Below are 26,912 nucleotides of genomic sequence, written 5' to 3' on the forward strand. Positions count from 1 at the left end.
GTCATGGTTCATATTGAAGGGGGGATTGGGACTCCACTGCACCCTCTCTGAAGTGGGTCTGAGGGATATGCAGTTATTGTAATAACGCTGGATCAACCACCAGCTGTTTTGTTTTAATCAGATCCCAGGGGTTTTGTCCTTCCAATCAGGTTCTCTAATGGTTGTGACCTGGTTTGTCCCAACGCTAAAACCTCCTGGGGTGTCAGGATACACACAGAGAGGCTTTAGGTCCTTTAGGATATTACTGTAGGAGGAATACACAGTACCTCAGTCTAGCTGCTATTGATTTATTGATTGATTTAATTCATTAGATCATTAAAAGTAGTAGGCTGCTCCAGCCGGAGACAACATTACATACATAAAACAATTATTGAAGATAAAAACACAATACAGTCCGGAAGCTTATTTCCATTGTGGTCCCCATTTTTGGCAGTGAGATGGCAGGTGGGCAAGACTGACACTTCACATGCATTCAATGCAATTAAATGAAACAGTAAAATTCCATTGTATAACAATCACAAAGTGCTACGGTATGTAGAATCGGCAGTAGGGGAAACAGCGCCACTGTCTGCCCCACGGTCATTGGTATTGTTTTGTTGACAACGCAGAGGTGAGGAGCTTCGCGCCACCCAGTAAAAAAAGAAATGAAGTACATATTCTGCTGTTCTATCACTGTTGCAATGATGCCCGAATGGAAAACCCCCCACTGTTTTTGTTGTTTGCAGTAGCTTCTTTGTTGTAATGTGTCAGTTTCACCATTAATTATATAAATGATAAACAAATAATAGTATATAGTGTTTTTATGATGCTTTTCTGGAACCCAAATATGCTTTATTCAGAGTTTGAGAATTAAAATAGGACAGTTTGTCTTATGTAATTGTGATTGTTTTGGGGTTTTGGCATGGGACCTTGGTCACAAGGATTTGTTTTCTGTTTTTGCTTTTTTAAGTATTATGGTCTTCCTGTTTTTGTAGGCATGAGTGATTTTAGAGTGTATGAACTCTGGATACATGTCGGGCTTGAAGTCTGGTTTTACTCTGTGTAGTACTTCAATATCGTACTCTGCATTTATGCTGTTACCAGACGTCACTCAGAGGTTTGGAAGTAGCTACATATTTGGCTCCAGTGGATAAGTGTTATTGATATTGCTGAGGTCAGGAGTCAGTCATTTTCTCTTCCATGTACTTCAGTCCCATCAAGTTATCACTTTACTACAGTAGCTAGCAGCTACCTTCATTTTGTTCTTCCCGGAGCTTTGACTGGCCTATCAGACACATTTCTTTATTAATTTGTGTTGTTTTGTATTGATACTCTTGCAGGTATTACTACACAACAGGAAATGTCAGCAGTCTACAGCACAAATCATTTTTGTGAAATTAGAGTTAGAAACAACATCGAAAGGATACGCCGTGTTTCATACTGCTGAGTAACATCATTTTCTCAGGGGAATTGTGTTTTTGCAGAAAATGTACACTTGTGTATAACCTGACTAACAATGACATATGACATCATATTTGTATTTTTATAAATCCAGTTAAAATGATCCTGTGTTATGACAAGAGAAAGGGATTATTTTTAATTTCAGTTTTTCACTTCCTCCCCAGATGTTAGGAAATACAAAAATTACACCAAGAGATGAATACCACAACAATTACTTTGTTCACAATATTCCTGTACAAGGGCGAGGGTATTGAAGGACAGGGATTTTCAGATTACAGAAATGCTTTATTCTCTTTTCATGTGTCACGTCCTGACCATAGAGAGCTCGTATTTTTCTATGGTAGAGTAGGTCAGGGCGTGACTGGGGGGTTTTGTCTAGTTTATTTATTTCTATGTTTGGTTCTAGTTTCTTTTTTCTATGTTGGGGTTTTTGTCTAGTTTAAATGTTCTATGTTGTGTTCTAGGTTCTTTTTTCTAGGTTGGGGTTTTCGTATGATTCCAAATTAGAGGCAGTTGGTCATCGTTGTCTGTAATTGGGGATCATATTTATATTGTTGTTTTTCCCACTAGTGTTTGTGGGAGATTATTTTGAGTTTATGCATGTAGCACCTCTTTGTCACGGTTTGTTGTTTTTGTTTATAGTTTATTGTCTGTCTTGCGTAGTTTCACATAGAAATAAAGATGTGGAACGATACACACGCTGCGCCTTGGTCTCTTTCATACGACATCCGTGACAGAATCTCCCACCACCAAAGGACCAAGCAGCGTGCCCAGGAGGAGCAGGGATCCTGGGCCAGGGAGAGAAGAGAGTGGAGGACATCCTGGACCTGGGAGGAGGTAATGGCAGGGGACAAGACCCTGCCATGGATGCAGGCGGAGACAGCGAGAGAGGAACGTCGACGATACGAGGAACTAGCACGGCAACGACGGAAGCCCGAGAGGCAGCTCCAAAAAACTTTTTTGGGGGGGCACACGGGGAGATTGGTGGAGTCAGGGTTGAGACCTGTGCTTACCGTGGGGAGCATGTGACCAGTCAGGCACCGTGTTATGCGGTGATGCGCACTGTATCTCCAGTGCGCATTCATAGCCCGGTGAGCACTGTGCCTGCGCCCCGCATTTGCCGGGCTAAAGTGAGCATTCAGCCAGGACGGGTTGTACCGGCTCAGCGCTCCTGGTCTCCGGTGCGTCTCCTCGGTCCAGGATATCCTGCACCAGCTCTACGCACTGTGTCGCCAGTGCGCCTTCACAGCCCAGTGTGTCCTGTGCCAGCGCCCCGCACTTTCCCGGCTAAAGTGAGCATTCAGCCAGGACGGGTTGTGCCAGCTCTACGCATCAGGTCTCCAGTGCGCCTCCACAGCCCAGTACGTCCTGTGCCTGCTCCCTGCACTCTCTCTGAAGTGCGTGTCCTGAGTCAGATACGTTCTGTGCCTGCTCCCCGCACTCTCCTTGAAGTGCGTGTTCCCAGTCAGGTATGTCCTGTGCCTCCTCCTCGCACCCTCCCTGAGGTGCGTGTCACTAGTCCGGTGCCACCTGTACCGGTCCCACGCATCAGGCCTCCAGTGCGCCTGCCCAGTCCGGCGACAGTTCCCAGTCCAGAGCTTCCAGCGACAATCCCCAGTCCAGAGCTTCCGGCGACAGTCCCCAGTCCAGAGCTTCCGGCGACAGTCCCCAGTCCAGAGCTTCCGGCGACAGTCCCCAGCCCAGAGCTTCTGGCGACAGTCCCCAGTCCAGAGCTTCCGGCGACAGTCCCCAGTCCAGAGCTTCCGGCGACGTTTCACAGTCCGGAACCTCCTGAGACGGTCCGCAGTCCGGAACCTCCTGAGACGGTCCGCAGTCCGGAATCTCCTGAGACGGCCCGGAGCCTCCTGAGACGGCCCGCAGCCCGGAGCCTCCTGAGACGGCCCGCAGCCCGGAGCCTCCTGAGACCGCCCGGAGCCTCCTGAGACGGCCCGCAGCCCGGAGCCTCCTGAGACGGCCCGCAGCCCGGAGCCTCCTGAGACGGCCCGGAGCCTCCTGAGACGGCCCGGAGCCTCCTGAGACGGCCCGCAGCCCGGAGTCTCCAGCGATGGTCGGCAGCCCAGAGCCTCCACCGATGTTGGCGGGTTCGCAGGATGAGAGGGTTCTTTGTCCCGCACCAGAGCCGCCTCCTATGCTGGCGGGTTCGCAGGATGAGAGGGTTCTTTGTCCCGCACCAGAACTGCCTCCGATGCGGGAGGATCCGCCAGATGAGAAGGTTCTTCGTCCTGCACCAAAGCCGCCACCAACACTAGATACCCCCCCTACCCTCCCTTTTGGTTTCAGGTTTTGCGGCCTGAGTCCGCACCTTTGGGGGGGTACTGTCACGTCCTGACCATAGAGAGCTCGTATTTTTCTATGGTAGAGTAGGTCAGGGCGTGACTGGGGGGTTTTCTCTAGTTTATTTATTTCTATGTTTGGTTCTAGTTTCTTTTTTCTATGTTGTGGTTTTTGTCTAGTTTAAATTTTCTATGTTGTGTTCTAGGTTCTTTTTTCTATGTTGAGGTTTTTGTCTAGTTTACATTTTCTTTGTTGTGTTCTAGGTTATTTTTTCTAGGTTGGGGTTTTCGTATGATTCCCAATTAGAGGCAGCTGGTCATCGTTGTCTCTAATTGGGGATCATATTTAAGTTGTTGTTTTTCCCACTAGTGTTTGTGGGAGATTATTTTGATTTTATGCATGTAGCACCTCTTCGTCACGGTTTGTTGTTTTTGTTTATAGTTTATTGTCTGTCTTGCATAGTTTCACATAGAAATAAAGATGTGGAACGATACGCACGCTGTGCCTTGGTCTCTTTCATATGACATCCGTGACATCATGATTCCTCCATAAGTGTGTTTATTAATCCAAGCATCAGTAAATGTATAAAACCATACATGTTTGATGAAAATCCATCATAGCCTAAATACTGGAATGCTACTTCCATGTTCTGTTCAGTTCATTTACAATGGCTACAACTCAGCACTTGGAGAATTTAGCATTGCCTTTAGCAGTATTCTAGTCCCCCCTTTCTCTCTGATCGAGAGCTTGATAGAACCTTATATTATCTGCATTTTTGTATTGACATAGCCTGGATCTGCCTACAGTGCAATTGGAAAGTATTCAGACCCCTTGACTTTTTCCATATTTTGTTACATTTCAGCTTTATTCTAATATTGATTACATTCTCCCCCCCCCCCCCCCCCCCCCATCAATCTACGCACAATACCCCATAATGACAAAGCAAAAACAGGTTTTTATACAGTTTTGCAAATGTATAAAAAAAAACCGAAATATTACATTTACATAAGTAGTCAGACCCTTTACTCAGTAATAGTTGAAGTATCTTTGGCAGTGATTACAGCCTTGAGTCTTTTTGCGTATGACGCTACAAGCTTGGCACACCTGTATTTGTGGATTTTCTCCTATTCTTCTCTGAAGATCCTCTCAAGCTCTGTCAGGTTGGATAGGGAGTGTCGCAGCACAGCTTTTTTCAGGTCTCTCCAGAGATGTTCGATCGAGTTTAAGTCCGGGTTCTGGCTGGGCCACTCAAGGACATTCAGAGACTTGTCCCAAAGCCACTCCTGCATTGTCTTGGCTGTGTGCTTAGGGTAGTTGTCCTGTTGGAAGGTGAACCTTCGCCCTATTCTGAAGCCCTGAGCACTCCGGAATAGGTTTTCATCAAAGATCTCTCTGTACTTTGCTCTGTTCACTCTCAGACCGTGAGAAACAAGGTTCTCTGGTCTGATGAAACCAAGATTGAAATCTTTTTTCAGGTCTCTCCAGAGATGTTTGATCGGGTTCAAGTCCGGGTTCTGGCTGGGCCACTCAAGGACATTCAGAGACTTGTCCCAAAGCCACTCCTGCATTGTCTTGGCTGTGTGCTTAGGGTCGTTGTCCTGTTGGAAGGTGAACCTTCGCCCCAGTCTGAGGCCCTGAGCACTCGAATAGGTTTTCATGTCTGTACTTTGCTCCGTTCATCATTCCCACGATCCTGACTAGTCTCCCAGGGCATGCCGCTGAAAAACTTCCCCACAGCATGATGCTGCCACCACCATGCGTCACCATTGGAATGGTGACAGATTCCTCCAGATGTGATGCTTGGGATTCAGGCCAAAGAGTTCAATCTTGGTATGATCAAACCAGAGAATCTTGTTTCTCATGGTCTGAGAGTCCTTTAGGTGCCTTTTGGCAAACTCCAAGCGAGCTGTCATGTGCCTTTTACTGAGGAGTGGCTTCCCTCAGGCCACTCTCCATTTTTTGGTAACCTTCCCCAGATCTGTGCCTTGACACAATCCTGTCTCGTAGCTCTACGGACAATTCCTTTGAACTCATGGCTTGGTTTTTGCTCTGACATGCACTGTCAACTGTGGGACAGGTGTGATCCTTTCCAAATCATGTCCAATCAATTTAATTCACCACAGGTGGACTCCAATCAAGTTGTAGAAACATCTCAAGGATGATCAACGGAAACAGGATTCACCTTAGTTAAATTTTGAGTCACATAGCAAAGGCTCTGAATACTTATGTAAATAAGGTATTTCTGTATTTTCAAAAAAACTGTTTTCGCTTTGTCGTTATGTGTGTAGATTGATGAGGGAAAAAAACAATTTAAATAATTTTAGAATAAGGCTGTAATGTAACAGAATGTTGAAAAAGTAAAGTGGTCTGAATACTTTCTGAATGCATTATATATACACCGGCCTGAGGAGAGACACATGGAACGAGGGGTTAATACGGTAATCAGAGGGAAGCTGTAATCTGTAACACACCTCGTTCACCCTCCTCAGGACTTTGAATGGCCCCACAAACTGCGGACCCAGCTTCCGGCAGGGCAGGTGGAGGGGCAGGTTTCGGGTCGAGAGCCAGACCCGGTCCCCCGGTGCGAACACCTGGGTCTCACTGCGGTGATGGTCCGCACTGTTCTTCTGGCGAAGCGCAGCTCGCTGGAGGTGAACATGGGCGGCCTCCCATGTCTACTCCGCGCGCCTGAACCAGTCGTCAACCGCAGGAGCCTCGGTCTGACCCTGATGCCATGGCGCCATAACCGACTGGTACCCCAATACGCACTGAAAGGGGGAGATGTTAGTGGAGGAGTGGCGAAGCGAGTTCTGTGCCATCTCGGCCCAGGGCACGAACGCCGCCCACTCCCCCGGCCGGTCCTGACAATAGGACCGCAGAAACCTGCCCACATCCTGGTTGACTCTCTCTACCTGCCTGCTACTCTCGGGGTGAAAACCCGAGGTAAGGCTTATCGAGACCCCCAGACGTTCCATGAACGCCTTCCAAACTCTCGATGTGAATTGGGGACCCCGATCAGACACTATATCCTCAGGCACCCCGTAGTGCCGGAAGACGTGAGTAAACAGGGCTTCAGCAGTCTGTAGGGCCATAGGAAAACCGGGCAGAGGGAGGAGATGACAGGACTTAGAGAAACGAATGACCAAGATAGTAGGGTTTCCCAAATAAAGAGGTAGATCGGTTACAAAATCCACAGACAGGTGTGACCAAGGTCGTTGTGGAACGGATAAGGGGTGTAGCTTACCTCTGGGCAGGTGTCTCAGAGCCTTACACTGGGCACACACCGAGCAGGAGGAAACATAAACCCTCACGTCCTTAGCCGAGGTGGGCCACCAGTACTTCCCAGTCAGACAGCGCACCGTCCGGGCGATCCCCGGACGTAGACCTCCATCCTTCTTCTTCACAAAAAAGAAACTCGAGGAGGCGGGTGAAGTGAATGACCGAATGTACCCCTGACGCAGGGATTCAGTGACATATGTCTCCATAGCCACCGTCTCCGCTTGCGACAGGGGATACACGTGACTCCTGGGAAGCGCAGCGTCTACCAGGAGATTTATCGCACAATCCCCCCATTGATGAGGTGGTAATTGAGTTGCCTTCTTCTTACAGAAGGCGAGAGCCAAATCGGCATATTCTGGGGGGATGCGCACGGTTGAGACCTGGTCTGGACTTTCCACCATGGTAGCACCAACGGAAACCCCTACACACCTCCCAGGGCACTCCCGCGACCACCCCGTGAGAGCCCTCTGTTGCCAGGAGATAGTGGGGTTATGCTGAGCTAACCAGGGTAGGCCTAGTACCACGGGAAACACAGGAGAGTCAATGAGGAAGAGACTGATTCTCTCCTCGTGACCCCCCTGCGTCACCATGCCCAAGGAGATGGTGACTTCCCTGATTAGCCGGGACCCTAATGGTCGACTATCTAGAGCGTGAACCGGGAAAGGTCGAACTACAGGAATAATGGGGATCCCTAAACTAAGGGCTTACGCTCTGTCGATAAAATTCCCAGCTGCGCTTGAATCGACGAGCGTGGGCTGCATATGCTGGGAATGCGGGGGAAAATCAGGGAAACAAACAGGTACAAATAGGTGGTCAACAGAGGACTCTGGATGAGTGTGGTACAGACTCACCTGGGGTGATGCCAGAGTGCCCTGCCTGTTCCCAGAGGAACCGACACAGCACCGACCAGCAGTGTGCCCACTGCGGCCACAGATGATGCATGTGATGGCTCCTCCTCCAGTCTCCCTACGCGCAGCCCCTCCCAACTCCATGGGCACCGGAGCGGGGGTGCTGGAAGATGGCACCGACAGAGCCCCCTCTGGACGTCCGCGGGTGACCAGCAGGTTATCCAACCGGATGGAAAAATCCACCAGTTGGTCGAAGGAGATGGTGGCATCCCTGCAGGCCAGCTCACGTCGGACGTCCTCGCGTTGGCTGCACCGATAGTGGTCGATGAGGGCCCTGTTGTTCCAGCCTGCTCCGGCGGCCAAGGTCCGGAATTCCAGGGCGAATTCCATGGCGCTCCTCGTCCCCTGCCTCAAATGAAAGAGCCGTTCCCCCGCCGCTCTACCTTCGGGTGGATGGTCAAAGATGGCCCGGAAGCGATGGGTGAACTCCCCGAAGTGGTCCAACGCCACATCTTCTCCCCACACGGCGTTTGCCCACTCCAGAGCTCTCCTCGAGAGGCATGAGACGAGGGCAGACACTCTCTCCCTTTCCGAGGGAGCTGGGTGCACAGTGGCCAGTTAGAGGTCCAGTTGTAGCAGGAATCCCTGGCACTGTGCTGCCGTCCCATCATATTCCCTGGGAAGGGAGAGACGCATCCCACTGGGACTGGCTCCAGACGGGACTGGTAGAGGTATCCCCGGTTGCGCTGGTCGAGGCACTGGAGAGACTTCCTGTCTCTCCCAGCGGTCCATAGTCTGGACAACGCGATCCATCATGGCACCAAGATGATGTAGCATACAGTGCCTTGCGAAAGTATTCGGCCCCCTTGAACTTTTCGACCTTTTGTCACATTTCAGGCTTCAAACATAAAGATATAAAACTGTAATTTTTTGTGAAGAATAAACAAGTGGGACACAATCATGAAGTGGAACGAAATTTATTGGATATTTCAAACTTTTTTAACCTCTTACATCTAGACGTTCCGCTAGCGGAACACCTGCTCCAATATCCAATGATAGGCGTGGCGCGAATTACAAATTCCTCAAAAATACAAAAACTTCAATTTTTCAAACATATGACTATTTCACAGCATTTTAAAGACAAGACTCTCCTTTATCTAACCACACTGTCCGATTTCAAAAAGGCTTTACAGCGAAAGCAAAACATTAGATTATGTCAGCAGAGTACCCAGCCAGAAATAATCAGACACCCATTTTTCAAGCTAGCATATAATGTCACAAAAACCCAGAAGACAGCTAAATGCAGCACTAACCTTTGATGATCTTCATCAGATGACACACCTAGGACATTATTTTATACAATACATGCATGTTTTGTTCAATCAAGTTCATATTTATATCAAAAAACAGCTTTTTACATTAGCATGTGACGTTCAGAACTAGCAAACTTCCGGGGAATTTACTAACAATTTACTAAATTACTCACGATAAACGTTCACAAAAAGCATAACAATCATTTTAAGAATTATAGATACAGAACTCCTCTATGCACTCGATATGTCCGATTTTAAAATAGCTTTTTGGTGAAATCACATTTTGCAATATTCTAAGTACATAGCCCAGCCATCACGGGCTAGCTATTTAGACACCCGGCAAGTTTAGCCTTCACCAAAATCAGATTTACTATTACAAAAGTTTGATTACCTTTTGTTGTCTTAGTCAGAATGCACTCCCAGGACTGCTACTTCAATAACAAATGTTGGTTTGGTCCAAAATAATCCATCGTTATATCCGAATAGCGGCGTTTTGTTCGTGCGTTCCAGAAACTATCCGAAATGGTAAATCAGGGTCGTGCGCATGGCGCATTTCGTGACAAAAAAATTCTAAATATTCCATTACCGTACTTCGAAGCATGTCAACCGCTGTTTAAAATCAATTTTTATGCAATTTATCTCGTAAAAAAGCGATAATATTCCGACCGGGAATCTCCTTTTTGGCAAACAGAGGAAAAAACACAAAGACGGGGGCGGCCAGTGCACGCGCCTAACCCCACAGTCCCTTGATCGGCCACTTGAGAAAGGCGATGATGTGTTTCAGCCTGGAGCTGGAATGACGACATTCAGGTTTTTCCCGGGCTCTGAGAGCCTATTGGAGCCATGGGAAGTGTCACGTTACCGCAGAGATCCTTTGTAATGGAATGAGATGTCAAAGAAAGACAATAAATGGTCAGACAGGCCACTTCCTGTAAAGGAATCTCTCAGGTTTTGACCTGCCATTTGAGTTCTGTTATACTCACAGACACCATTCAAACAGTTTTAGAAACTTTGGAGTGTTTTCTATCCAAAGCCAATAATTATATGCATATTCTAGTTACTGGGCAGGAGTAGTAACCAGATTAAATCGGGTACGTTTTTTATCCAGCCGTGAAAATACTGCCCCCTAGCCATAACAGGTTAACAAATAATAAACTGAAAAATTGGGCGTGCAAAATTATTCAGCCCCCTTAAGTTAATACTTTGTAGCGCCACCTTTTGCTGCGATTACAGCTGTAAGTCGCTTGGGGTATGTCTCTATCAGTTTTGCACATCGAGAGACTGACATTTTTTCCCATTCCTCCTTGCAAAACAGCTCGAGCTCAGTGAGGTTGGATGGAGAGCGTTTGTGAACAGCAGTTTTCAGTTCTTTCCACAGATTCTCGGGTTGGATTCAGGTCTGGACTTTGACTTGGCCATTCTAACACCTGGATATGTTTATTTGTGAACCATTCCATTGTAGATTTTGCTTTATGTTTTGGATCATTGTCTTGTTGGAAGACAAATCTCCGTCCCACTCTCAGGTCTTTTGCAGACTCCATCAGGTTTTCTTCCAGAATGGTCCTGTATTTGGCTCCATCCATCTTCCCATCAATTTTAACCATCTTCCCTGCCCCTGCTGAAGAAAAGCAGGCCCAAACCATGATGCTGCCACCACCATGTTTGACAGTGGGGATGGTGTGTTCAGGGTGATGAGCTGTGTTGCTTTTACGCCAAACATAAACGACACTTTTTATGGATATCTTTAAGAAATGGCTTTCTTCTTGCCACTCTTCCATAAAGGTCAGATTTGTGCAGTATACGACTGATTGTTGTCCTATGGACAGAGTCTCCCACCTCAGCTGTAGATCTCTGCAGTTCATGCAGAGTGATCATGGGCCTCTTGGCTGCATCTCTGATCAGTCTTCTCCTTGTATGTGCTGAAAGTTTAGAGGGACGGCCGGGTCTTCGTAGATTTGCAGTGGTCTGATACTCCTTCCATTTCAATATTATCGCTTGCACAGTGCTCCTTGGGATGTTTAAAGCTTGGGAAATCTTTTTGTATCCAAATCCACTTTAAACTTCTCCACAACAGTATCTCGGACCTGCCTGGTGTGTTCCTTGTTCTTCATGATGCTCTCTGCGCTTTAAACGGACCTCTGAGACTATCACAGAGCAGGTGCATTTATACGGAGACTTGATTACACACAGGTGGATTCTATTTATCATCATTAGTCATTTAGGTCAACATTGGATCATTCAGAGATCCTCACTGAACTTCTGGAGAGAGTTTGCTGCACTGAAAGTAAAGGGGCTGAATAATTTTGCAAGGCCAATTTTTCATTTTTTTATTTGTTAAAAAAGTTTGAAATATCCAATAAATTTCGTTCCACTTCATAATTGTGTCCCACTTGTTGTTGATTCTTCACAAAAAATTACAGTTTTATATCTTTATGTTTGAAGCCTGAAATGTGGCAAAAGGTCGAAAAGTTCAAGGGGGCGGAATACTTTCGCAAGGCACTGTAGCAGAATGTTCCTGGACGCGCTCCTCGACTCCTCTAACCGGGGTCCCTGCTCCTGCTGACTCCATAGTTTGGTGTGTAATTCTGTCAAGGGTGTGTACGGGAGGCGAAGTCAGGTGAAGACATAGCTTGAACTGTAGCCTACAAAAGCCTATTCCTGCTCTTTTCCCTCCATCCAGCAATACATTTGGTGTGTCATCATAGTGGTCTCTGACTCGCTCAGGTGGAACAAACTTAAACTTGTGCCTTTTTTCAATGCTGATTTTGAATGTCATTGACAAAACAGAGAAGGGCCAAATCTTTTTTTTCTCGCAAACATCCTTTCTGAATTTAAACATAATCCTCAAAGTAATCATCTAGTTTTTCAAAAGTATCTGTAATCCAATTACAATATTTTTGTTGGTAACGTTACAGATTACAGCGTTCTGTCTCCTAGAGATGAACGTACTTTGGTGCGAAAAGTGCAAATCAATCCCAGAACAGCAGCAAAGGACATTGTGAAGATGCTGGAGGAAACAGGTACAAAAGTAACTGTATCCACAGTAAAACGAGTCCTATATCGACATAACCTGAAAGGCCGCTCAGCAAGGAAGAAGCCACTGCTCCAAAACCACCATAAAAAAGCCAGACTACGGTTTGCAACTGCACATGGGGACAAAGATCGTACTTTTTGGAGAAATGTCCTCTGGTCTGATGAAACAAAAATATAACTATTTGGCCATAATGACCATCGTTATGTTTGGAGGAAAAGGTGGACGCTTGCAAGCCGAAGAACACCATCCCAACCATGAAGCACAGGGGTGGCAGCATCATGTTGTTTGGGTGCTTTGCTGCAGGAGGGACTTGTGCGTTTCACAAAATAGATGGCATCATGAGCAAGGAAAATGATGTGGATATATTGAAGCAACATCTCAAGACATCAGTCAGGAAGTTAAAGCTTTGTCGCAAATGGGTCTTCCAAATGGACAATGACCCCAAGCATACTTCCAAAGTTGTGGGAAAATGGCTTAAGGACAACAAAGTCAAGGTATTGGAGTTTCCATCACAAATCCCTGACCTCAATCCTATAGAAAATTCCCCTGGGCAGAACTGAAAAGGTGTGTGCGAGCAAGGAAGCCTATAAACCTGACTCAGTTACACCAGCTCTGTCAGTAGGCAATGTGCCAAAATTCACCCAACTTATTGTGTGAAGCTTGTGGAAGGCTACCCGAAACGTTTGACCCAAGTTCAACAATTTAAAGGCAATTCTACCAAATACTAATTGAGTGTATGTAAACTTCTGACCCACTGGGAATGTGATGAAAGAAATAAAAGCGGAAATAAATAATTTTCTCTACTATTATTCTGACATTTCACATTCTTAAAATAAAGTGGGGATCCTACCTGACCTAAGACAGGGACCTTTTAGTAGGATTAAATGTCAGGAATTGTGAAAAACTGAGTTTAAATGTATTTGGCTAAGCTGTATGTAAACTTCCGACTTCAACTGTATATGTGATACTAAGTTTGACGTGTGTTTCTTCCCTCCACAGTTTCCTCATGGTCCTGGTGTGCCTTATCTTCAGTGTCCTGTCCACCATAGAACACTATGCCGATTTTGCCAGCGGAACACTCTTCGTGATGGTGAGTGGATTTGGGATGGATTCACCAAATCAGTGACCTACCTTTGATTTTGTTTTATTGCAATACCATCCATATCCACATGATGGGAGTAGAACATATTGAGTGGGACGCAGACTAACCTCCATCTTAAATTCAACTGACTTCGAGCTCAGTGTTCAACAGTATTATAAAAATAATGAACCTCAGATGAAATGGAAAGGGTCTATATAGGTGCATGAGACTATATCTATTAGTCATTGGCATGATTCAGAGCTTATTGCTGGGGGTTTTGGTTGATGTAGATTATATTGGCTACTCAGTGTTGTTACTCTCAGTGCTATCAGTCCTATTCTCACAGGTAGAGAAATACTGATATGGGGCAGGATAAAGACTTTGCATCATGCTTTGCATATAAACACACACACACACACACACACACACACACACATGCTCGCACACTCACCTCACCAGTGTGGGGGCAATCAGAAGACAGGACTGTACAGAGTGTTCTCTAAACTTTTGGCCAGTGCCCTTTGGAGGATTCTCTGGCTGCTGAGTTATTCATTTATTAAACCCTGGAAGAAGAGCTCTCCTATCAGCAGCTTGGTTATATCTAGAACAGTAGGTAGTAACCCAGTGAGTAGGACAGAATACAGAGAGTTAGAACAGTAGGTAGTAACCCAGTGAGTAGGACAGAATACAGAGAGTTAGAACAGTAGGTAGTAACCCAGTGAGTAGGACAGAATACAGAGTTAGAACAGTAGGTAGTAACCCAGTGAGTAGGACAGAAGACAGAGTTAGAACAGTAGGTAGTAACCCAGTGGGTAGGACAGAAGACAGAGAGTTAGAACAGTAGGTAGTAACCCAGTGAGTAGGACAGAATACAGAGTTAGAACAGTAGGTAGTAACCCAGTGGGTAGGACAGTAGACAGAGTTAGAACAGTAGGTAGTAACCCAGTGGGTAGGACAGAAGACAGAGTTAGAACAGTAGGTAGTAACCCAGTGGGTAGGACAGTAGACAGAGTTAGAACAGTAGGTAGTAACCCAGTGGGTAGGACAGAAGACAGAGAGTTAGAACAGTAGGTAGTAACCCAGTGGGTAGGACAGAAGACAGAGTTAGAACAGTAGGTAGTAACCCAGTGGGTAGGACAGAATACAGAGTTAGAACAGTAGGTAGTAACCCAGTGGGTAGGACAGAATACAGAGTTAGAACAGTAGGTAGTAACCCAGTGGGTAGGACAGAAGACAGAGTTAGAACAGTAGGTAGTAACCCAGTGGGTAGGACAGAATACAGAGTTAGAACAGTAGGTAGTAACCCAGTGGGTAGGACAGAAGACAGAGAGTTAGAACAGTAGGTAGTAACCCAGTGGGTAGGACAGAAGACAGAGTTAGAACAGTAGGTAGTAACCCAGTGGGTAGGACAGTAGACAGAGTTAGAACAGTAGGTAGTAACCCAGTGGGTAGGACAGAAGACAGAGAGTTAGAACAGTAGGTAGTAACCCAGTGGGTAGGACAGAAGACAGAGAGTTAGAACAGTAGGTAGTAACCCAGTGGGTAGGACAGAAGACAGAGTTAGAACAGTAGGTAGTAACCCAGTGGGTAGGACAGAAGACAGAGAGTTAGAACAGTAGGTAGTAACCCAGTGGGTAGGACAGTAGACAGAGTTAGAACAGTAGGTAGTAACCCAGTGGGTAGGACAGAAGACAGAGTTAGAACAGTAGGTAGTAACCCAGTGGGTAGGACAGAAGACAGAGAGTTAGAACAGTAGGTAGTAACCCAGTGAGTAGGACAGAAGACAGAGTTAGAACAGTAGGTAGTAACCCAGTGGGTAGGACAGAAGACAGAGTTAGAACAGTAGGTAGTAACCCAGTGGGTAGGACAGAAGACAGAGTTAGAACAGTAGGTAGTAACCCAGTGGGTAGGACAGAAGACAGAGTTAGAACAGTAGGTAGTAACCCAGTGGGTAGGACAGAAGACAGAGTTAGAACAGTAGGTAGTAACCCAGTGGGTAGGACAGAAGACAGAGAGTTAGAACAGTAGGTAGTAACCCAGTGGGTAGGACAGAAGACAGAGAGTTAGAACAGTAGGTAGTAACCCAGTGGGTAGGACAGAAGACAGAGAGTTAGAACAGTAGGTAGTAACCCAGTGGGTAGGACAGAAGACAGAGTTAGAACAGCAGGTAGTAACCCAGTGGGTAGGACAGAAGACAGAGTTAGAACAGTAGGTAGTAACCCAGTGGGTAGGACAGAATACAGAGTTAGAACAGTAGGTAGTAACCCAGTGGGTAGGACAGAAGACAGAGTTAGAACAGTAGGTAGTAACCCAGTGGGTAGGACAGAAGACAGAGAGTTAGAACAGTAGGTAGTAACCCAGTGGGTAGGACAGAAGACAGAGAGTTAGAACAGTAGGTAGTAACCCAGTGGGTAGGACAGAAGACAGAGTTAGAACAGTAGGTAGTAACCCAGTGGGTAGGACAGAAGACAGAGTTAGAACAGTAGGTAGTAACCCAGTGGGTAGGACAGAAGACAGAGAGTTAGAACAGTAGGTAGTAACCCAGTGGGTAGGACAGAAGACAGAGTTAGAACAGTAGGTAGTAACCCAGTGGGTAGGACAGAAGACAGAGAGTTAGAACAGTAGGTAGTAACCCAGTGGGTAGGACAGTAGACAGAGTTAGAACAGTAGGTAGTAACCCAGTGGGTAGGACAGAAGACAGAGTTAGAACAGTAGGTAGTAACCCAGTGGGTAGGACAGTAGACAGAGTTAGAACAGTAGGTAGTTACCCAGTGGGTAGGACAGAAGACAGAGTTAGAACAGCAGGTAGTAACCCAGTGGGTAGGACAGAAGACAGAGTTAGAACAGTAGGTAGTAACCCAGTGGGTAGGACAGAAGACAGAGAGTTAGAACAGTAGGTAGTAACCCAGTGGGTAGGACAGTAGACAGAGTTAGAACAGTAGGTAGTAACCCAGTGGGTAGGACAGAAGACAGAGTTAGAACAGTAGGTAGTAACCCAGTGGGTAGGACAGTAGACAGAGTTAGAACAGTAGGTAGTTACCCAGTGGGTAGGACAGAAGACAGAGTTAGAACAGCAGGTAGTAACCCAGTGGGTAGGACAGAAGACAGAGTTAGAACAGTAGGTAGTAACCCAGTGGGTAGGACAGAAGACAGAGTTAGAACAGTAGGTAGTAACCCAGTGAGTAGGACAGAAGACAGAGAGTTAGAACAGTAGGTAGTAACCCAGTGGGTAGGACAGTAGACAGAGTTAGCACAGTAGGTAGTAACCCAGTGAGTAGGACAGAAGACAGAGTTAGAACAGTAGGTAGTAACCCAGTGGGTAGGACAGAAGACAGAGTTAGAACAGTAGGTAGTAACCCAGTGGGTAGGACAGAAGACAGAGTTAGAACAGTAGGTAGTAACCCAGTGGGTAGGACAGAAGACAGAGTTAGAACAGTAGGTAGTAACCCAGTGGGTAGGACAGAAGACAGAGTTAGAACAGTAGGTAGTAACCCAGTGGGTAGGACAGTAGACAGAGTTAGAACAGTAGGTAGTAACCCAGTGGGTAGGACAGAATACAGAGTTAGAACAGTAGGTAGTAACCCAGTGGGTAGGACAGAAGACAGAGAGTTAGAACAGTAGGTAGTAACCCAGTGGGTAGGACAGAAGACAGAGTTAGAACAGTAGGTAGTAACCCAGTGGGTAGGACAGAAGACAGAGAGTTAGAACAGTAGGTAGTAACCCAGTGGGTAGGACAGAAGACAGAGTTAGAACAGTAGGTAGTAACCCAGTGGGTAGGACAGAAGACAGAGTTAGAACAGTAGGTAGTTACCCAGTGGGTAGGACAGAAGACAGAGTTAGAACAGTAGGTAGTAACCCAGTGGGTAGGACAGAAGACAGAGTTAGAACAGTAGGTAGTAACCCAGTGGGTAGGACAGAAGACAGAGTTAGAACAGTAGGTAGTAACCCAGTGGGTAGGACAGAAGACAGAGAGTTAGAACAGTAGGTAGTAACCCAGTGGGTAGGACAGAAGACAGAGTTAGAACAGTAGGTAGTAACCCAGTGGGTAGGACAGAAGACAGAGAGTTAGAACAGTAGGTAGTAACCCAGTGGGTAGGACAGAAGACACAGAGTTAGAACAGTAGGTAGTAACCCAGTGGGTAGGACAGAAGACAGAGTTAGAACAGTAGGTAGTAACCCAGTGGGTAGGACAGTAGACAGAGTTAGAACAGTAGGTAGTAACCCAGTGGGTAGGACAGAAGACAGAGAGTTAGAACAGTAGGTAGTAACCCAGTGGGTAGGACAGAAGACAGAGAGTTAGAACAGTAGGTAGTAACCCAGTGGGTAGGACAGAAGACAGAGAGTTAGAACAGTAGGTAGTAACCCAGTGGGTAGGACAGAAGACAGAGTTAGAACAGTAGGTAGTAACCCAGTGGGTAGGACAGTAGACAGAGTTAGAACAGTAGGTAGTAACCCAGTGGGTAGGACAGAAGACAGAGTTAGAACAGTAGGTAGTAACCCAGTGGGTAGGACAGAAGACAGAGAGTTAGAACAGTAGGTAGTAACCCAGTGGGTAGGACAGAAGACAGAGTTAGAACAGTAGGTAGTAACCCAGTGGGTAGGACAGAAGACAGAGTTAGAACAGTAGGTAGTAACCCAGTGGGTAGGACAGAAGACAGAGTTAGAACAGTAGGTAGTAACCCAGTGGGTAGGACAGAAGACAGAGAGTTAGAACAGTAGGTAGTAACCCAGTGGGTAGGACAGAAGACAGAGTTAGAACAGTAGGTAGTAACCCAGTGGGTAGGACAGAAGACAGAGTTAGAACAGTAGGTAGTAACCCAGTGGGTAGGACAGAAGTCAGAGTTAGAACAGTAGATAGTAACCCAGTGAGTAGGACAGTAGACAGAGTTAGAACAGTAGGTAGTAACCCAGTGGGTAGGACAGAAGACAGAGAGTTAGAACAGTAGGTAGTAACCCAGTGAGTAGGACAGAAGACAGAGTTAGAACAGTAGGTAGTAACCCAGTGGGTAGGACAGTAGACAGAGTTAGCACAGTAGGTAGTAACCCAGTGGGTAGGACAGAAGACAGAGTTAGAACAGTAGGTAGTAACCCAGTGGGTAGGACAGTAGACAGAGTTAGAACAGTAGGTAGTAACCCAGTGGGTAGGACAGAAGACAGAGTTAGAACAGTAGGTAGTAACCCAGTGGGTAGGACAGAAGACAGAGTTAGAACAGTAGGTAGTAACCCAGTGGGTAGGACAGTAGACAGAGTTAGAACAGTAGGTAGTAACCCAGTGGGTAGGACAGAAGACAGAGTTAGAACAGTAGGTAGTAACCCAGTGGGTAGGACAGTAGACAGAGTTAGAACAGTAGGTAGTAACCCAGTGGGTAGGACAGAAGACAGAGTTAGAACAGTAGGTAGTAACCCAGTGGGTAGGACAGAAGACAGAGAGTTAGAACAGTAGGTAGTAACCCAGTGGGTAGGACAGAAGACAGAGTTAGAACAGTAGGTAGTAACCCAGTGGGTAGGACAGAATACAGAGTTAGAACAGTAGGTAGTAACCCAGTGGGTAGGACAGAAGACAGAGAGTTAGAACAGTAGGTAGTAACCCAGTGGGTAGGACAGAAGACAGAGTTAGAACAGTAGGTAGTAACCCAGTGGGTAGGACAGAAGACAGAGAGTTAGAACAGTAGGTAGTAACCCAGTGGGTAGGACAGTAGACAGAGTTAGAACAGTAGGTAGTAACCCAGTGGGTAGGACAGAAGACAGAGAGTTAGAACAGTAGGTAGTAACCCAGTGGGTAGGACAGAAGACAGAGAGTTAGAACAGTAGGTAGTAACCCAGTGGGTAGGACAGAAGACAGAGTTAGAACAGTAGGTAGTAACCCAGTGGGTAGGACAGTAGACAGAGAGTTAGAACAGTAGGTAGTAACCCAGTGGGTAGGACAGAAGACAGAGAGTTAGAACAGTAGGTAGTAACCCAGTGAGTAGGACAGAAGACAGAGAGTTAGAACAGTAGGTAGTAACCCAGTGAGTAGGACAGAAGACAGAGTTAGAACAGTAGGTAGTAACCCAGTGGGTAGGACAGTAGACAGAGTTAGAACAGTAGGTAGTAACCCAGTGGGTAGGACAGAAGACAGAGTTAGAACAGTAGGTAGTAACCCAGTGGGTAGGACAGAAGACAGAGTTAGAACAGTAGGTAGTAACCCAGTGGGTAGGACAGTAGACAGAGAGTTAGAACAGTAGGTAGTAACCCAGTGGGTAGGACAGAATACAGAGTTAGAACAGTAGGTAGTAACCCAGTGAGTAGGACAGAAGACAGAGTTAGAACAGTAGGTAGTAACCCAGTGGGTAGGACAGAAGACAGAGTTAGAACAGTAGGTAGTAACCCAGTGGGTAGGACAGAAGACAGAGAGTTAGAACAGTAGGTAGTAACCCAGTGGGTAGGACAGAAGACAGAGAGTTAGAACAGCAGGTAGTAACCCAGTGGGTAGGACAGAAGACAGAGTTAGAACAGTAGGTAGTAACCCAGTGAGTAGGACAGAAGACAGAGTTAGAACAGTAGGTAGTAACCCAGTGGGTAGGACAGTAGACAGAGTTAGAACAGTAGGTAGTAACCCAGTGAGTAGGACAGAAGACAGAGTTAGAACAGTAGGTAGTTACCCAGTGGGTAGGACAGAAGACAGAGTTAGAACAGTAGGTAGTAACCCAGTGGGTAGGACAGAAGACAGAGAGTTAGAACAGTAGGTAGTAACCCAGTGGGTAGGACAGTAGACAGAGTTAGAACAGTAGGTAGTAACCCAGTGGGTAGGACAGAAGACAGAGTTAGAACAGTAGGTAGTAACCCAGTGGGTAGGACAGAAGACAGAGTTAGAACAGTAGGTAGTAACCCAGTGGGTAGGACAGAAGACAGAGTTAGAACAGTAGGTAGTAACCCAGTGGGTAGGACAGAAGACAGAGAGTTAGAACAGCAGGTAGTAACCCAGTGGGTAGGACAGAATACAGAGTTAGAACAGTAGGTAGTAACCCAGTGAGTAGGACAGAAGACAGAGTTAGAACAGTAGGTAGTAACCCAGTGGGTAGGACAGAAGACAGAGAGTTAGAACAGTAGGTAGTAACCCAGTGGGTAGGACAGAAGACAGAGAGTTAGAACAGTAGGTAGTAACCCAGTGGGTAGGACAGAAGACAGAGAGTTAGAACAGTAGGTAGTAACCCAGTGGGTAGGACAGAAGACAGAGTTAGAACAGTAGGTAGTAACCCAGTGGGTAGGACAGTAGACAGAGTTAGAACAGTAGGTAGTAACCCAGTGGGTAGGACAGAAGACAGAGTTAGAACAGCAGGTAGTAACCCAGTGGGTAGGACAGTAGACAGAGTTAGAACAGTAGGTAGTAACCCAGTGAGTAGGACAGAAGACAGAGAGTTAGAACAGTAGGTAGTAACCCAGTGGGTAGGACAGAAGACAGAGTTAGAACAGTAGGTAGTAACCCAGTGGGTAGGACAGAAGACAGAGTTAGAACAGTAGGTAGTAACCCAGTGGGTAGGACAGAAGACAGAGTTAGAACAGTAGGTAGTAACCCAGTGGGTAGGACAGAAGACAGAGTTAGAACAGTAGGTAGTAACCCAGTGGGTAGGACAGAAGAAAGCTATAACAGATGAGTTTGAAAGCATTAGTTACATTGGAGCATTAGAGGTAGAGTTACCCATTGTAACAAAACATTTGTAACTCAAAACATGAGAGTTACAAAACCTACAAAATAGTATTATTAAGGAAGACAGGTGGCAATGTCCTGAGGGGAATATTTCAGTTACTAAACTGTTCAACCTCATTGTATGTGCACCTGCATGTGTGTGTATGATGTAATAGTGTTTGTGTATTTCATATATTCTGTGTGTTTGCATGTATGTGTGTGTGCGTGTGTGAGTGAGAGACAGTCTGTGGCATCATGGCACGTATTTGTGGTGAAGTGGCTATACTTAGCGAGTTCAGGGTTTGCTGACACCCATGAATCTGTGTGCTTGTTTTGGATGGCAGAGAGGACATTAGTCCTTAAGGATATTTGGCTTTCAAGGCAGCTGCCAAAGTAAAGTTAGCCAGGCCCAGCAGGACGCACCGTCATCCATCACGTGTCACACGCTCTCCTCTCTCTCTCCTGTCTCCTGTCCTCCAGTCTACTCCAGGTCCACTGATGTCACAGCTATGTGGCACAGTGGCACCACCAAACATCTGATCAGAAACTGGCCTCCACCATCATTCCACCATATTAACACAGAGCTCCCTCAAACATTTCCGAATTGCCCAATCCATCTCTAATCCATGTAATTACATTCAGATTGCTAATACCCAGGCCTATGAATCAGCTCCGTCCTAGTTTTATGAGATTAGGGAACACTACAAAATGAAACTATTAGCCGTTTTCTGCAAACTTCTAGTTACCGGTTCGTGACACCAAAATCCTTTGGACATCCAGGTGAACCATTTTAGAATTTTGGGGATTTATTGTAATCCGATTTGATTTCCATGTTCACCTGGTTTTACCTGGAAATGTCATGGTCAAATAGTTGTTATGTTATAATGTAATTATTTGATAGTGAAGAACCAGACAGTACCCATTTCTTGTATATAGTTTATACATAACATCAGGTAAGCACAAGGTGAAATAGGACTGTACAATAAAACATTACCCAGTTTTTATTCTCACCCAGCACTGACCTGACCTGGTAGTTCATCTACGTTTTCATGTTCTTGTTCATGTTGCTGTTCCCATCACGTATCCCCACTCTAGCTTAGGTTCCTTTAAATCTCTCAACAAGACTTATTTCCTACACTCTTAGAAAAAAGGATTCCAAAAGGGTTATTTGGCTGTCTTTATAGGAGATCCCTTTTTGGTTCCTGGTGGAACCCTCTGTGGAAAGGGTTCTACATGGAACCCAAGAGTACCCATCATGTATCATGGCGCCGGAGAAGATGGCTGACGTTTTACGTGCTCCTAACCAACTGTGTTTTTTTGTAGATTTTTTTTGCGTTGTTTGTAACTTATGTTGTACATAATGTTGCCGCTACTGTCTCTTATTACTGAAAATAACTTCTGGACATCAGAACTGAGATTACTCACCATGAACTAGCAGAAGCTTTTTTTTCCTTTAATGAGTCTGACGAGCCCGACGTGAATGACATACTGCTTTCCCAGAAACAGGCCCTAATCCCCATTTGCGTGAAGAGAAGACGGAGAAAAAGAGGGCGGAGGTTGGGCTGCCTTCTGAGAATTCGTAGGCGATCGAATAAACCCCCACTGCCTTACTAGCTAACGTGCAATCATTGGAAAATAAAATTGATGACCTACGAGGAAGATTAAACCACAACGGGACATTAACAACTGTAATATCTTATGCTTCACAGAGTCGAAGCTGTACGATGACATTATCAACATACAGCTGGCTGGTTATACGCTGTATCGGCAGGATAGAACGGTGGCGTCTCGTAAGACAAGGGGTGGCGGACTATGTATATTAGTAAACAACAGCTGGTGCCCGATATCTAAGAAGTCTCAAGGTTTTGCTCGCCTGAGGTAGAGTATCTCATGATAAGCTGTAGACCACACTATCTACCTAGAGACTTTTCATCTGTATTTTTTTGTAGCTGTCTACATGCCACAACAGACCGATGCTGGCACTAAAACCGCACTCAATGAGCTGTATTCCACCATAATGTCACGTCCTGACCAGTAAAAGGGGTTATTTGTCATTGTAGTTTGGTCAGGGTGTGGCAGGGGGTGTTTGTTTTGTGTGTTTTGGTGTTTTTGGTTTAGGTTCTATTTCTATGTTTAAATCTAGTTTTCTATTTCTATGTTGGGTTTTTGGTAGGACCTCCAATTAGAGGCAGCTGGTTGTCGTTGTCTCTAATTGGAGGCCATATTTAGTTGAGGTTTGTTTCACTTGTGTTTTGTGGGTGGTTATTTCCTGTATAGTCTGTGCACCTTATGGGACTGTTTCGTCGTTGTTTCTTTTGTTTAAGTGTTATTTCTAATAAATTAAGAAGATGAGCACTTTACCCGCTGCGCCTTGGTCTGTCCATTACGACGAGTATGACACATAAGCAAACAGGAAAACACTCATCCAGAGGCAGTGCTCCTAGTGGCCGGGGACTTTAATGCAGGGAAACTTAAATCAGTTTTACCAAATTTCTACCAGCGTGTTAAATGTGCAATTAGTGTGTAAAGAACTCTAGACCACCTTTACTCCACACACAGAGACGCGTACAAAGCTCTCCCTCACCCTCCATTTGGCAAATCTGACCATAATTATATCCTCCTGATTCCGGCTTACAAGCAAAAATTAAAGCAGTAAGCACCATGAAGTGCTTTGAAAGGCTGGTCATGGCTCACATCAACAGCATTATCCCAGAAACCCTAGACCCACTTCAATTTGCATACCGCCCCAACAGATCCACAGATAATACAATCTCTATTGCACTCCACACTGCCCTTTCCCACCTGGACAAAAGGAACACCTATGTGAGAATGCTATTCATTGACTACAGCTCTGCGTTCAACACCATAGTGCCCTCAAAGCTCATCACTAAGCTATGGACCCTGGGACTAAACACCTCCCTCTGCAACTGAATCCTGGACTTCCTGACGGGCCGCCCCCAGGTGGTAAGGGTAGGTAACAACACATCCGCCAAGCTGATCCTCAACACAGGGGCCCCTTAGAGGTGCATGCTCAGCCCCCTCCTGTTCTCCCTGTTCACTCATGACTGCACGGCCAGGCACAACTCCAACACCATTAAGTGTGCCGATGACACAACAGTGGTAGGCCTGATCACCGACAACGACGAGACAGCCTATAGGGAGGAGGTCAGAGACCTGGCCGTATGGTGCCAGGACAACAACCTCTCCCTCAATGTGACAAAGGAGACAAAGGAGATGATTGTGGACTATAGGAAACGGAAGACCGAACACAACCCCATTCTCATCGACTGGGCTGTAGTGGAGCAGGTTGAGAGCTTCAAGTTCCTTGGTGTCCACATCACCAGTAAACTAATATGGTCCAAGCACACCAACACAGTCATGAAGAGGGCACGACAAAACCTATTCCCCCTCAGGAGACTGAAAAGATTTGGCATGGGTCCTCAGATCCTCAAAAGGTTCTACAGCTGCACCATCGAGAGCGTCCTGACTGGTTGCATCACTGCCTGGTATGGCAACAGCTTGGCCTCCGACCGCAAGGCACTACAGAGGGTAGTGCGTACGGCCCAGTACATCACTGAGGACAAGCTTCCTGCCATCCAGGACCTCTATACCAGGCGGTGTCAGAGGAAGGCCCTAAAAATTGTCAAAGACTCCAGCCACCCAAGTCATAGACTGTTCTCTCTGCTACCACACGGCAAGCGGTACCGGAGCACCAAGTCTAGGTCCAAGAGGCTTCTAAATAGCTTCTACCCCCAAGCCATAAGACTCCTGAACATCTGATCAAATGGCTACCCAGACTATTTGCATTGCCCCCCTCCCCCTTTTACGCCACTGCTACTCTCTGTTATTGTCTATGCATAGTCACTTTCATAACTCTACCTACATGTACATATTACCTCAATTATCTCGACTAACCGGTGCCCCCGCACATTGGCTCTGTACCAGTACCCCATGTATGTAGTCTCGTTATTGCTATTTTACTGCTGCTCTTTAATTACTTGTTCCTTTTATATCGTATTTATTAATCGGCATTGTTGGTTTGGGGCTTGTAAGTAAGCATTTCACTGTTGTACACCTGTTGTATTCGGTGCATGTGACCAATAAAATTTGATTTGATTTGAATAGGGTTATACCTGCAATAAAAAATGTTTTTTCCTGGAACCAAAAATGTTTCTTCAAATGGTTCTCCTATGGGGACATCCAAATAACCTTTTTAAGTTCTAGATGGCACCTTTTTTTGTGTAGAGGTGCTGGCCACTGGGGAGCAGTTTGGACAGGTGTGGGAAAATAGCCCTGGCCAACTTTTAGACACAAATACCCACAAATAGTGCAATGTTATATAGACACAGCACAGAGCCATGACATTTGGTCTCTCACTCTCTCCGCGGTATACACAAGTAGGGCTGTGCCTGGTCGGTCAAGTCCAACTAAAATAGATGTTATTAACCCACTTCTCACTTTTTCCCTCAGTCACAAATACGGTAGCTATTTATGTTAAATCCACACAACAGTGCTACTTGTTCCTGTAAGAGCAATCCAACCCACAGTATTATTAAGGAAAGGAAGGACACTGTCACTGCATTCGCAGTAAGTGAATGTGTCTATAGGGTGAGTGACAGCCAGGGGATTGTTTTTGTGACTATGGAGCTATGTTGTTGCAGCAGGGCCTGTGGTATTAGGTTTCAAAGGGGGGGGGGCTGGTAGAGCAGCCAATTCAAGCAAGCAACGGGATGGCCACCCACACTAAGACAGCTATTACTGAGTGTTAGGTGGCAAAATATTATGGAGACATGGTGCTAATGTAAAATATATTGGTTCATGAAGAATTATCACACACACACAAACAAACACACTCACCCCTCCCCACCATACACACAATATTTGCACTGTGAAAAATGTCACCTATTATATTTTAACCACCCAACAGATGTGTAAAGGGCTCCAACACAACCCAGCTGATTTAGTATTTATCCTACCTGCACATCCTGCTGAGGCCCTGTCACAGCCATGAGGCTCAAATCACTGAGCCATTGACCCTGGCTCAATATGCTCTGTCATCAGAGATGCAATCTAACCTTCTGGGTGGGCTGGTGTGAATGGTTCCCTTACTACTAGACCACCTCAGCCTCTCTCTGTCAGCACACCTGTCAAGTCCCAGTCCCACCAAGCGCTTATCAAGCCTGACATCTCAATGCATTGCTTGGCACTGGACTTAGAAAAACACTCATATTACTTTCATAGTATGAAATGGTAAATAGATAGTGTGTGTGTGTAGTAGTCTTAGTAAAATGTGATAGTAAAATGCTTTGGTCTTATTGAAGTAGTTTGAATGCTTTGTGTCTTCTCCCCTTCTTCCCCAGCCCTGTTCTGCTAATTGTTGTCTGTAACTGCTTGTGTTCTGGTCCACAGGAGATTGTCCTGGTGCTGTTCTTTGGGACAGAGTATGTGGTGCGGCTCTGGTCTGCCGGCTGCAGGAGCAAATATGTGGGGATCAAGGGACGACTCCGCTTCATCAGGAAACCCATTTCTATCATAGGTGCACCTGGCTTATCCTTTATTAAATCTCACACAGCCGTGCCACATGCAGTTAGACACCGTTGTTACATGTTTTTAACCCTTCTTTTTTGGGGTCAAATTTGATTACTTCTGCTATTATGTCTACTAGGGGAGAACCGTGACGAAAGTAACACTTTTTGTTTCTTAATTACTCACAGATCGATAGTGCTAGAGAGACTATATTTTATGACAAACAACTTGTGTATGTCCTCTACCATTAGAAACTGTAATTTCATTTCTGAGGTAAGTGAGTTGAAATTAAATAGACTACCGCATAGTTACTTTTGCACCTGCCGGCTGGGCGGGAGTAACATCTGGCGAGAAGTGCACAATATCTGTCTTATCTCCATGTTTCTGGTTTGTAATGGTCTTTACTTTCAACAAAAGTACTATCAGCCAT

The 26,912-nt window shown here is 45.9% G+C and overlaps 1 protein-coding gene across 1 annotated transcript in view; it reads left to right on the forward strand.

The window, feature by feature from the left end:
* The window catches only part of LOC106584451 (potassium voltage-gated channel subfamily KQT member 1), a 60,064-nt gene that overhangs the window by 21,196 nt on the left and 11,956 nt on the right, over positions 1-26,912 (forward strand). Inside the window, exons 2-3 of the mRNA XM_014169807.2 lie at positions 13,209-13,299; positions 26,366-26,492. Of these exons, the coding sequence (XP_014025282.2) occupies positions 13,209-13,299; positions 26,366-26,492 (218 nt within the window). The remainder of the gene's footprint in view (positions 1-13,208; positions 13,300-26,365; positions 26,493-26,912) is intronic.

Source organism: Salmo salar, chromosome ssa23, assembly GCF_905237065.1.
Source record: "Salmo salar chromosome ssa23, Ssal_v3.1, whole genome shotgun sequence".
Taxonomy (NCBI): Eukaryota; Metazoa; Chordata; class Actinopteri; order Salmoniformes; family Salmonidae; genus Salmo; species Salmo salar.